Source organism: Gasterosteus aculeatus, chromosome 7 (assembly GCF_964276395.1).
Source record: "Gasterosteus aculeatus chromosome 7, fGasAcu3.hap1.1, whole genome shotgun sequence".
NCBI classification, from domain to species: domain Eukaryota; kingdom Metazoa; phylum Chordata; class Actinopteri; order Perciformes; family Gasterosteidae; genus Gasterosteus; species Gasterosteus aculeatus.
In genome coordinates this window covers 21,589,113-21,601,823 of record NC_135694.1, presented here as the reverse complement: position 1 = coordinate 21,601,823, position 12,711 = coordinate 21,589,113, and the positions used below count along the sequence as shown (strand labels likewise).

Here is a 12,711-nt window from a genome sequence, read left to right as displayed (position 1 = left end):
TGGATATCAGTGATAGATTTTCAAACTAAGCTCTCATGAGTCCCCCAACTTTACAGAAGAACAGTACATTGTACCGGGGACAAGGTTTTGTATGAAAACGCTACTTATAACAATAAAATTTACTGTGAAAACATGACCTTTTCTAAAACCAACTCGTGCACCAAATAGAATAACTGCTGTAACAAATAACGTTACATAAAATAAACCCCAAACAGTATCATGATTTTGATTAAACCATGTTTTATTATTACTAATATTAGATGTAGATACAAGTCAACAAACATTCTTGATTTGTAATGAAAATGCTCCACAGCACACTGACATTGTGTGGAAGGGTCTGGTTTTACAGACACGTACCTGAAAATGGACAGCAGTTATCATATTTGCAATAAGTTGCATTAGTAACAGTAGTAGTAATAGTAACAACAGTAGCAATAATAATTATAATAGCAATTAATAATAGTAGTGGTATCAACAACTCTGAATTACAGAGGGAGGAAGAGACATTTGTGAAAAGTAATGAGAAATGAAGGTAGGATGATAGGCTTGTCACTGGATGAAAAAATACAAGCTCCCACTAGACAGCAAGTATCCCACCTTATTCTAAAAAAAGAAAGAAAAGGAAGCTCAAATTGTCCTGATCTGTTTTCACCCATGTAATACTTAACAAGTAAAAGTTGTTTTTTCCCTCTTCATTAGGTACTCCAAGTTTACAAGTACTCTCATTACTAAAAACGTGTCTTTTTGACATCAATAATACATAACTTCCCACGTTCTGGTCAAAAGATCACCAGTAGCACAAAGCTACTTCAAATGGGATGCCGAATGCAACATCCAATCACAGCCAGCTGAGGACATATCCACAAAACTGGATTGCCGGGGTCATTCTGCATTAACCGCGCAGTGCAGAATTAATGTGCGAGCCTTTGTGAAAGAGAAAGTTTGTGTACATTATGTGAAACATTTTTGCTTCTCATGACCAATTTGGCCAAACTAATTTCAATCATTCGCATTCAAATGAGCCGTTAAGAAAATACACGGTGTGACCTTTAAACATCAAGACCTTAACGTCAACTGAACGCCGCATCCGATGTCCGGAGCAGAGAAAAGGTGGCAATGATTACTATAAACAGCTCATCCACTGGGGTAGAATGACTCATCCATTTAAAATTGTGCACTATGTACGCCGGCTGCATTGGCTGACTTATGTATGCAGGGACCTCGTTGACTCGGTTCCCAGGGGATCAAAGATTTTTTTAAGCTTCTCAAACTGGGAGCCGGGTCGCCCCACACGAGACATTGAATCCAACCGACGGGAGTCGGTTTGAAAAAGTTTGGAGCAGGTTCCGTCACCTCTTCAATAGTCTCAGAGTGGATGTTCAGATACTGGTCACCTCTGGTTCAGGGGTGTCTGAGCAATAGATCTCTGGTTCCACATTCATTTGGGACTGCGAGATAAGGCCGACCTGTTTGTTTCCAGCGGTTTGTGTTCCACATTCTCCCGAGCCGTACGGTACGCACGCCTACAGCCCGCAGCTTTAAAGAGGTACTTTCCAGGTGGAATAAATGACTTAAATAGTTGAAATAAATCTTTCAAAAACTCCTGAATTCAGGTTTTCCTGAAACTTCTTGTGGCATTTTGGTAGTTACAAAGGTAAATTCAAACTTGGATTCGAGTGAGTGACTATAGCAACAGTTAACAATCAATTTATATAACAATTCACTATTGTCTACGGTCTCACATAATACTGTATATGCCTTTATCGGTTCAACCATGTACCATATTTGAGGGGACTAATAAATGAATGAAATATGTCGGGTTGCCATGATCTTGTTTCGGATTACTGTAAATACCAATTAGTTGCTCTTGGACCCTGTATATGAAGTGATCTCAGAAGAGAATAGATGACACACATACAAGTATAAACCCACATGAAGTCACGCCACGTATGCAAGAGCACAGAGCTCCTCTTGGAGACACACGAGGACTCTTTCGCTCTGCCAGTGAGTGAGTAGAGCGTCCCATGATTACTGTAATTCCTGTAGCACCTGCATACACGATCCCCTGACATACATCAGATCATTGCCACGGGGCACATTTTATAACACTCCTGTCTTTCGTGCCACCGAAAGTATTCCTTTAAGACAGTTTGAATGTGGGGTGGGTTTGTAAAAAGGGGTTCAGTGTATCTGTAGTGGGTTCAAGTAAGGCTCAATACACCCGTCTGTCGCGGAGCACATTGACAGCGTCCTTCACTGCCGAGACAAACGTGGCTTCCCTTAATGAGAGCTGTCCACCTGCGGTCTGCCACAGAGAATGTGCTTCAGCGTTGTATCTACCAACAGCCTGCATGCCATCACACCAGTAGATAGAGAGAACAGATAGAGATATTAAAAGACTAAAACAAAAATAATTAAACCTCAGAAATTCATAGGTAATGTCGGCCTACATGTAATAAAAACCGGAAGCAAAGAAAAAGCTGATTTTATGAAATCATTCCAGTAATATTATGTTGTGTCTGGATTTTGTCTGCATACCAAAAAGCAGCATTCATCCTGCCATGTTTTATCAGGAAGAACATAAACGTGCAAAGTCCACAGCACCACAACTCACACGCACGCACACACACACACACACACACACCCACACACACTAGAAAACTAATCTTCTCTGTTTTGTACAGAAAAAGTAATGTTGAAAATCAAGCAGGAAAGACCACTCAAAAGAAATGATGAAATACAGGCATAATTGAGACAAAATTAAAAATTAAACCACTTACTAAATATATATATTATTTTCCCAATGAAACTTGTGATCACTTACTGCACACTTCTAAAATTTTATGAGCTTTATTTTTTTTCTCGTAACACCTCTTGAACTGTCATTCCTAAAAAAAATGTTTACATACAAGGGCAAGCCCAACATTCTCAACTAATTTAACCAAATTTGTTTCTCTCCACAATGTTTTAAGAATATCTAATGGTAAATTAATCTGCTTGTTTTCTCAAAGCAGCAATAGCAAAAGATAAATAATAAAAATAGCAATAATAATCCGTCAGGTTAATAACATCAATACCAAAAACAGAAAAAGAGACTGATGTGATCCTCAAAAAGCGCTTTAAAGCAGGGAAATAAAACCAGAGTGCACCCCAGTGGAAAGCCACCATCCATTGTTTTATTGGATGTTTTATATAATGACACAGCATCCAAAGTGCTCCGCTTCCTGCGGCCTTCGTATTCCTTGCAGGACATCGGCCAATGACAACGTTTCCACCGTCAAGACTCACTGAAGAGACGATATTTGTTCCGAAGGAGGAACTGGTCCTGAATCTCTAGTAATGCAGACCACTGGCGGGAATCGCCTGAATTTGGATGAGGGCTTTCACCGTCGGGTGCAGCTGAACTTGAATTCTGAATTGGCTGAAGGAAAATGTGAATGACAGATAGAAACTGGCGAGGGAAAAAATAAGAGAAAGAAAAAGAGTTCTCTGTAAGCCACGTTAAGTAGCGGTCAACAAATTCCTTGTGGTCTGCGCTGAGAGCAGCACGGCTGTGTTACCTGTCTGCAATTTGCTTTTCCGACTGCTTCAGTTCTTTGAAATTTAAACAAAATGCACTTTCCAGCGATAACACGAGTGTTCTATTTTTTTTTGCCAAAGAAGCTGAACCTCTTCTCGCGATCCTTGTCTTTCCCGTCTTTGTTACGCATGGTGACGCCCCCGGCTTCCCCCGAGCCGGAGGAGATGGGAGGCATGGTCATGGCTCGGCTCAGCGCCCGTGGACCTACGGGCGAGTCCGCCGCTCCTGTTGGAATGGAGCTGATGATGGAACGGATCCAGGAGCTCATCTCGGCCTTTAAAACACAAACCAAAAAAGAGGCGTTACGCTTCAAAAACACCACTAGCAGTCACAGCGCACACGTCATTTGTATTTTTGATGAGAGAAATTCTGTTTTTTTATATATCTTACCTCATCCTTTGCTTGAAACAGGTACTCTTTTCCATCCCCTAGCCTGCAGACAGTGTTGAAGATGTAAACCATTAGTCAAATATTAGCTCCTAGGTCTACATCTCACTGTTTTATCATCTCAGTACTTCAACGCCTTTAATTTCATTCCAACAGGGTGAAAAACATACTCTTATCGTTCTCACCTGAGCTTGAATACAAATTTTCTCTTCTTATAGTCGTGTGCTACCTCGCAGACTGCCTCTCCCAGGCTGATGGGTACCTCTCCGTGGTATGGAATGCCACCACTGGCGCTCTTGCCGTCTTTGTAGAAACCCAGACTTCCTTTTCTGAGGACACAGTAGACGTTCTGCCAGGACCTGCAGGAACAAAGAAATACATCATGTCAAATCAGGACATTCGGCGCCACGGTCCTTTACCTTTTGTGGAAAGGTAGCGACACGGCAAAACACAACTTGAACGCTGAAATAGACTAAATGAGACCATATGAAATAATGTAGAGACATGATCCTGAAGTTTGAGGGTTCTACAGCATCTGACAGACAAGCAGTTTAAACACGTTATGGAAAATTAAGACAACCAACTTAGTTTATTATCCAGAAGTCCTCTGTGAGGACTATTTAAATGCACTCGACCGGCAAACAACACTCACCGGGTAGCTGCCTTTTTGTTGTGGGACTCCATCTCCTGTTTTCGACAAAGCATTCCCTCCGTGGTGTCCGGCTCGGCTCCGCCCCTGCCCGGTAACGTGGCAGAAGGATCGAGGCGAGAGGAGGCCAGCCCGCTGTCCCTGCCGGGTCCGTTCACCGACTCGGATTCGGAGCCCTGTGGTTTGGGCCGAGACATAAGCGGTCGTGAGCGTGTAGAAAAACATGTGACTGGATGAACGCGGTGATCAGCAAAGAAAGCCATTAACAGCCAGATGCGAGAAATCAGGATGACGCTTGTACACACAGTACGGCACTCTGATTTCAAATTAAAATAACCGCTCATGAATGCATCCTACACTGAACATAGATTATTGTTTAAAAAGATTATTGATGTAAAAAAAAGAGAGTCAAAATGTTCTTTGGCAACCAAATATATCTTTCGATCGATACCAATTTAAAATTGAAATATTACTATTCTTTAAATATTCATTGACTCTTCAGTCAATTCTCTATGAATCAATAACTACAACACACAAAAAAAGACCAAAACATGAACACACAGTTACACTTCTAAAGCCTTGAACCATCCACATCACCTACGTTTACTTTTTGAACCTTAAATAGAAAGAATATATGATCCCTTTAAAGTACTAACAGGAGAAGAAATTATTAACAGCTCCGGAGACATTATTATGTCTTTTTCCAACATAGAGCTGTTAAATGAGGTTCACACTCATCACAGGCAATGAACACATATAGGGGGAGACTAAAACAAGACAAATCGGCTACAATTTTCACCACAGCAGCACATTTACATTTACAGTAACTCTCGTCCTGGTCAATGTGAGCACATACACAACAGCAGACTGGCACATGAGAACAAGCTCTCCATGAATCTGCATCATGCCTTTAAACAGCAATGGAACTCGTGGATGAAAAATGATGGGGAGCGATGGCTTCTCAACAGAAAAAAAAAGGCGCTGCATTTGACCAGGAGCTGAGCGGAGGCTGTGACGAGGGGAAGCTACAAAGCCGACCACGGCTTGGTACTCACACGCTCCGGCTGCTTTGGCTTACACACGCGCTTAGGCTCTGATTTCTTTCCCACTGATAGCGATAATGACTGCTGATGAGAACGCAATAAGAAATTGTTAAGAAGTGTCCTCTGTGGCAGACACTTGAAAGTTAGAAACTGGGTTACACTCCTGAGACCTTGTTCATCTTCTCATAACTGCCGTCAACAACGGTGTCAACAAACCATTTCATTGATGAAGTACCAGTAAGAAAGAAATGGCTGCCTTTCTCTAGCTGACACCGGGACATAAGTTTGCTTGCTGCTTCCCACACGGCATTTGTTTTGACTCTGGCAGTGAGGATTGTCATTAGGACAGTAACATGCAGGCTGTCCCACTGAGACCCCCCCCCCACATGTCCATTCATTTAGGGTCCCTGGGCGAGTTTCTCGCTCTGCAAATCCCAGGTGGCCCTGAGTATCATCAACAATATTCATAATCAAAACTTTGCTGCTATTCCTGATAAAATAATGCTTCATATTCATTTATTCTAGGTATTTTCTGGTAGAAAAATAATAGATGTTATATTTTGATTGGATCACATCAATGTCACTATATAACAAGGGAATATGTGGGAAGGGAAGGACCCTGCTGATTAGAGTACAACAGACAGAGACACACACTCAAATACAGTGATAAATGCAGTGTAACATAGGTTTGGACAATATAATGATATTCATATTTTGCAACACAATCATGGACATCTCATGTTGACAGTAATGCAAATACACAGTATTTCATTAGTTAAATAAGTTAGTAATTAGTTATCCTTTCTCTAGAAAACAGATTGATTAGAGAAGTAATGTCGTAATGTAGGGAGATGAGGCATGAAACATGGAAAAAACAGTACGGGACATTAGATGTAATAAAAAAGAATGACTCCTGTAAAACCCTGTAATGTTCTAAGGAACTGTATCTACAACACACTCACCTGCGACGTGTCGTTGTCACTGTGAACTCCATTCACTGACACAGACTGGTTGAGGGTGGTCTGGTCCAGACTGGTTCTGAGGAAAATATAATTAAAATACAATAAAAACAGTATGTGATGATCCTGTACATCAACACAGCTCTGCTCGACCAGAAGTCCTCTTTGGTTTACCTGGCTAAAGAGTCATGAACCTGACTTTCTGTTTCAGATTGGGCCACTTCTGCCAGGGGTGGTGTCGGGGGTCGCCTGGCTCTCTCTTCCTCCTCTCGCCTCCTCTGCATCTCTTGCTCCTCAAGCTGAAAAATGTCAAGTCTCATGAGTGGGGGAAAATCAAGGTCTACATTGTTGAGATGAGTGGTGGACGTGCTGCACCTGTTTTCTGATGCGAGTGGTTTTTCTACCTACCGTAGTAAGTTTCTCCAGCAGCACAAAGCGGTCTTCCCAGGCCGTGGCGAGTTTCTCAAAGGCCTCGTGGCGCTTAATTAGGCTCTCGACCTCATCTACATTTGAGCCCAGCTCTGCAGCTCGCACCAGAGGCTCCTGACCTGCCAACCAAGACTCTGCCACACAGGCATCGCGCCCAAACTGCAACACCTCCAGCACTGCGATGTGAGAATAAGGCGAACAGAAGGAGAGGGGGAGAAAAACCAAAAGAAAAATTGATCATGAAACATTTAATGGGATATTAAAAAATATGGTATAAGTAACATAAAAAACTATCAGCAGTGAGTCAGGTACTCATTTATGTACCAGACCACAAAAAAAAAAATTAAACAAATGACTTAACACTGTGCAATCCCTGCCAATGAAATAGTTTTAAGTACAAATACCGTGTAGTTTTAAGGCTGTGGTATTTTACCATTAACCTCACCAGTCGTGACAGGAATACATTTTGGATGCCATGATAACCTCTAAACTGGGCGTACCTGTACCTGGCTTTGTTCTGCTAATTTTATACTGTAGCAGCCATAACAAAGTATTGTCTGTATTTAATTTGCCATGGCAATTTAAAATTGAACGTACCCCGACGCAGACTTATATACTTAATATATGCTAAGCAGGCATACCAATTTGTAGATGGTCCATCTTATCTTGCCACTTATTGTTGATCTTCTCTCTCCCTTCCTGGACTTGAGCCAGTTTCTCGCGGATCTGTGAATCAAAGAACATTTATGATTGATACTTTATTGATCCATCAAGAGGGACATTTTGGACGAGAAGACACGTGAAAAGATGTGACCCTAAGCCCACAATGTTCCATTTAGTTTGTTTACATCTCACTCAAGAGACTTTATTTTAAAATATTAAATAATGTAGCTGCAGTGAAAGTGACCCACTGCACAGTACCTCATCAGCTGCATAATGGTTGTTGTTGATGAGAGAATTTCCCATCTCATTACAGGCAGTAAAGCTGTCTGCCCATGTCTCAATCTCTGACTTGATGTCCTGATGATTGGCTATGACCAACCCAGCAGAAGACACATCCCTGGGAAAACAGAAAAGAGAATACCGTGAGATTTAAATTGCGCGAATTACAAAAGCATTCATCACTGGAAAATGTAGCATCAAATGTCACCTGGGGCTGTCGTGTGCGTCAATCTGCAGATTGACACTATCCATCCAGAGCATTAGGTCTCGGACCATGTTGAGGAAGCGAAACTTCTCCACAGTGTCCAGCAGGAGGAGCCTGCGGGCCTGACCTGCCTCAAGCAGGCCCTCCCAGGCGGAGGTCACAGCCTGTTCGCTCCTGTTAATGTCGTCCGCCTTTTCCCCTGCATAGGCCTTCTGCAGCCGTGCTGCATCATCTTGCACCTGGTTCACCTGCGAGGTCAAAGAGGAAGAGGGACGTTCAGTTTTCTGCACACACGGCTCTCGTGGAATCTCACATGAGAGCTCTTTATCAAGCCGACCTGTCCGCTCAGGGCCTGGATGTCATTTTCGAAAGTGTTGTGCTGTCTGTGTAGATGCTGAACGGTGTTCAGATCACGGCCGAGGTCAGAAGGCAGCCCTTCTCGCTTCTCCTTAACACGTCCGAGCACCTCCATGGCATCCTGATGGAAGCGGTGCAACTCATAGGAGGCCGCTAACATTTGCGTGCGGGTGTCGATCAGCTCCAGCAGATCGGCCCAAGCCTCGTTCAGCCCGTCTTTCCACTCAGCCACACTAGCGTTCTCAGGATGACCCGACTCAATCAGGTCATCTGCCAGCCCGTTGACCCCATCCACGCGCTCCTGGCCAATGGTGCTGGTGTCACGAGCAAACTCCCGGAACTTGTCCCTCAGCATCTGGAGAGAGAAAAATCAGGGCGGAAGTGGGAAACATAATTTATTTGAGATCAATTTCCCTTAGTTTCAGTATGATGGAGAGAAGAAAAGAAAAAAAGAATCTTACTGTAACATGTTCATAGTCCTGCCCTAGTTCATGGGAGCCAGCAACCACCTCCCTCTCAGCAATCCACTGTTCCAGGTCATCCACCTCCCGCTTCAGTTGGGTGAGCCGCAGTCTCTCCTGAAGTCGCCCTCGACGCTCCTCTGCAAGGTCTTTCAACCCGGCATACAGTTTGTCAACTTGTGCTTGCCGTAAGGTGATTCTCTCGCTGTCTCAGCACAAAAAGAGAGCAACACAGATTAGTGGTTGTGGGTATACAACTTATTTTACTAGAAGTCTCCTGTCACAATGGACACTCAAATCTATTTGTCCTCTCCCACCTCTCTGGGTGTTCACCGTTCACCATGGTGCGGCTGCTGTTGGCTAGTTGGTGAATGGTTTGGGCGTAGTCTTCAAGTGCCTGCTCCAGGGTCTGGTGCTTCTTGACCATCACCAGTGCGCTTTGCTCATCCTAGGAGACAAATGGGAAATTATTTGATATTTTTGTCAAGACAAAATTTTAAAAGCAGCACCCTGAGCAATTATTTATCGTTTCATCTTCTCGTCGTTACCTTGGCTTTTTCCTCAGACATCATGTGGAGCTCCTGCTCTCCCATCCAGGCCTCCGCCTCCGCCGCATCAGCATAGAACTGCTGGGCGCGATTTGCCTCCATTAGACGGGCATGGCGCTTGTCTGTCTCGGCTATCAGCTGGTCCCAGAGGTCCCGCAGCTCAACAAGGCGCTCCTCCAGGACAGACTGTCTTTCTCCATCTACCTGGCTCTGAGTCTGGCCTCGTCTATGAATGTCATCAATGCGGGGCTGGTGGCCCTGGATCTCCTTTTGCAATGTCTGGTTAAGAAATCAAAGTCATTTTATCTTCTTTTAAATCCCCCTGCAGTACAAGATCTGAAACCAAGTCATTGTATTCACTGTACCTGGTTCTTCTTGATTAGCAGCTGTACGGTGGGCAGGTCTTTTCCATGGTCTGTGGAGTCGGCCAGGGGCATCCTCTCCTTCACCCAGAGCTGAGAGGAAAGCAGACGGATAAATAGATCCATGAGCATCAGGCAAAACAGATGCAACACGAATAATTACTCAAATGTTCACATTTAATTCAACTCACAATTTCATCCTCCAGATCTCTGTTGAATTGGTGTGCTTCTTTGGAGGCAAGTAGTCGCTGTCTCCTCAGTGTGAGAGGATCCTGAAGGTTAGAGAAGTTGTCGGTGACGCGCCTTTGCTGACCATCTACCTCAGCGATCCCAGCGTCTTCCTGGGACAGAGCCAGGGCCTGAGTCTGCAGGGACTGCACCTCCTTCTCTCTGACCTCCATCTGGTGCTCCAGCATCTGCACAGCGATGGTACAAAGATGTTAGAATGCACTCAGCCAGTCCAGGATTCATACTATGTGATTTTAAAATGTCCCCAAAAATCAACAATGTATGTGTTGTATAAAAACTGAATTTCTCAACAGCAAGGACGATATGCATTGTGCTTTGCACAAACATAGTTCTCTACCTGGTGCTTCTGGAGTAGAATGTTGACACTAGTCAAATCTTTGCCATAGTCGTCGCTATGCAACTGGCCCTCAAGGTTTTTCAGCCAGACATCCAGAGCAGAGCAGCTCTGTGTAAAGAGCTCTGCCCGGTTAGCATCGAACAAGCACTGGGCCTTGGTGCGGGTGGTGCCCTCCAGCTCCTCCCACTGGCGCTGCAGGTCCTCCAGGGTCTGCTGGACAACAGGTTTAAGCTCCGGCTTCTCGGCCACCAGTGCCTGGCCTTCCTGTTGGAGACAAGAAACAAGGACAAGTCTGAATTCAAGTTAATGTTTTGGTAATGTCAGTCCTGGTAGACCAGAAACAAAAATACAAACGAAATAGGACAAATTAAACAATGTTGATTTACTGTTTAACAGCACAAAATGTGATGACAAGTCATATGAAAATGGCTGCACCTTATCAATCTTGTCCAGCCAATCTTTGTTGGAGGCCAGCTCTGCCATGAAGGCCTGATGCTTCTGCCACTTGCTGTGAAGATTTCGGGCCTCATCATAAGACATGTCCTGTGCCGTCAGCATCTTCTCATTTATCCACAACGTGAGCTACAGAAAAGAGAAAGGCATTTTGGATTCATTATAATTGTTGCATACTTTTGGGGAAAACCTTTCGCAAAAAATAAAGAAATACTAGTTATCAACACAAGTTTTACAGTTTGTTTGGATTAAATAAGCAATTCATAATCACAATTCTAGGTAACTTCCACATATTTATCCCTCATGTATCTTTACTAATTTAACCAGTATGCTATTTAATAACGATCACCTCCTGTCCATCTTGGAGGAAGTGCTGCAGTTCCCGGTTGTCCTTGAGCTTGGCGAGCAGTTCATTTGCAGCCTCCTTATTCTTAACATGCCTGGAAAAAATTAATTACAACGCTAAATAAATATCTACTTTTTTTAATATTGCAACATTAATACATTAAATGTGGCTTGCTTCGTCTAACCTTTCCTGGATGGAATCCACTTTTTCTTCTATCTTATCAGAGTTTGCATTACTGTCATGAATAAGACGCCGTCCAGCCTCCACCACACCAATTATCTTCTCCTCACTGGCCTCTGTGGTAGTGAGGAAATCATCATGCTTCTTAATGGCCTCCTCTGCTCCTTGAAGACTGGTGGGCATTTCTGTGTGGGACAGCACATACTCCTACACAGAGAGGAATGGAATGTGATTCTTTTAAAAACATTTCCTATGCGCAGTTATCTTATTGCAATGGTTTTTGCAGTGATGTATTAAGATTAAAACATCTAAATAAATCACTAATTGGGAGGTACTGAAGAATTCAACAAGATAGAAATAGAATTTGTCTTTGAATCCAAACTCTTTGGACTCAGGTTGGCCTGAGACAACTTAGAAAGCTATGATAATAACTCTCCCTGCGTTGTTTGCCTACTGTAGTATAGCACCCTTTACCATACAGTATGTATGGCCCACTCACAATGCATCTAACCTCTTCAAGGTGATTTGAGAAAACCCAAACTGGTACCCAGTTATGGGTTTTCTTTAACTCTGTGGTACAGGCTTCAGCTCCATTGAGGGTTTTCCTAACCTGGTTGTTGAGGAAAGCCTCTGCCTGCTTCGCGTCTCTCGAGAACGTCTGGAAGTCAAAGGCCTGGGCCAAGAGATTGTGGCGGTTCTCCCACATGCGACGCAGCTCGTGCCAGCCAGTGTCCAGGGCCTGGAGTCTCTGGGCCAAGAACATGTGCTGGGCATCGGTCTGACCTTGTGTCACTTCCTCACCGACCGCTCGCATCTTCTCGTAGTCCTCCTTATAGTTATCCACCTCGTTCTTAATGCTCTCGTGCTGGGCTAGCAAACTTTCGGCCTCAGGCACGGAAGTTGGAATGTCCTCCGAGGCCACAGCCGTCTGGGTGCGGGACAGCCAGGACTGAAAGTCATTCAGATCCCTGAGGAAGCCCTGAAGCTTGCTGGCCTCTCCCAGAGACTCCTCGCGCCGCTTCATGGTGGCGTTCAACTCCTCCCACACTTCTTGAATCTCTTCCAGGTGTCCTTGAATCTCTCCTGCCTGATCTGGATGTTCCAAGGCCAGTTTTTCAGCCTCGTTCCTCAGGTCATCCAGTTTGCCCTGAACGGATATGAAAACACAATTTAACGCAGACATGAGGACAAGTTACCACAACATGAAGCCCAGGATAATCCTAC

The 12,711-nt window shown here is 43.9% G+C and overlaps 1 protein-coding gene across 4 annotated transcripts in view; it reads right to left on the bottom strand.

Moving 5' to 3' along the window:
- Positions 1 to 223: 223 nt before the first annotated feature.
- The window catches only part of sptbn2 (spectrin, beta, non-erythrocytic 2), a 43,091-nt gene continuing 30,603 nt past the window's right edge, over positions 224 to 12,711 (bottom strand). For 2 of the 4 annotated variants that reach the window (XM_040179742.2, XM_040179744.2), the window contains 22 exons: positions 12,098 to 12,634; positions 11,492 to 11,694; positions 11,311 to 11,401; positions 10,944 to 11,090; positions 10,509 to 10,772; positions 10,114 to 10,338; positions 9,926 to 10,015; positions 9,561 to 9,839; positions 9,330 to 9,460; positions 9,013 to 9,217; positions 8,532 to 8,906; positions 8,198 to 8,442; positions 7,969 to 8,107; positions 7,689 to 7,773; positions 7,027 to 7,223; positions 6,793 to 6,917; positions 6,622 to 6,697; positions 5,672 to 5,743; positions 4,620 to 4,792; positions 4,153 to 4,326; positions 3,971 to 4,013; positions 224 to 3,854 (listed from right to left, as the gene is read on the bottom strand). In XM_040179742.2, coding sequence (XP_040035676.2) covers positions 3,642 to 3,854; positions 3,971 to 4,013; positions 4,153 to 4,326; positions 4,620 to 4,792; positions 5,672 to 5,743; positions 6,622 to 6,697; positions 6,793 to 6,917; positions 7,027 to 7,223; positions 7,689 to 7,773; positions 7,969 to 8,107; positions 8,198 to 8,442; positions 8,532 to 8,906; positions 9,013 to 9,217; positions 9,330 to 9,460; positions 9,561 to 9,839; positions 9,926 to 10,015; positions 10,114 to 10,338; positions 10,509 to 10,772; positions 10,944 to 11,090; positions 11,311 to 11,401; positions 11,492 to 11,694; positions 12,098 to 12,634 — 4,089 coding nt within the window. In that variant the 3' untranslated portion in view covers positions 224 to 3,641. The remainder of the gene's footprint in view (positions 3,855 to 3,970; positions 4,014 to 4,152; positions 4,327 to 4,619; positions 4,793 to 5,671; positions 5,744 to 6,621; positions 6,698 to 6,792; positions 6,918 to 7,026; positions 7,224 to 7,688; positions 7,774 to 7,968; positions 8,108 to 8,197; positions 8,443 to 8,531; positions 8,907 to 9,012; positions 9,218 to 9,329; positions 9,461 to 9,560; positions 9,840 to 9,925; positions 10,016 to 10,113; positions 10,339 to 10,508; positions 10,773 to 10,943; positions 11,091 to 11,310; positions 11,402 to 11,491; positions 11,695 to 12,097; positions 12,635 to 12,711) is intronic. The other 2 variants (XM_078105145.1, XM_040179746.2) reach the window with 1 other exon arrangement.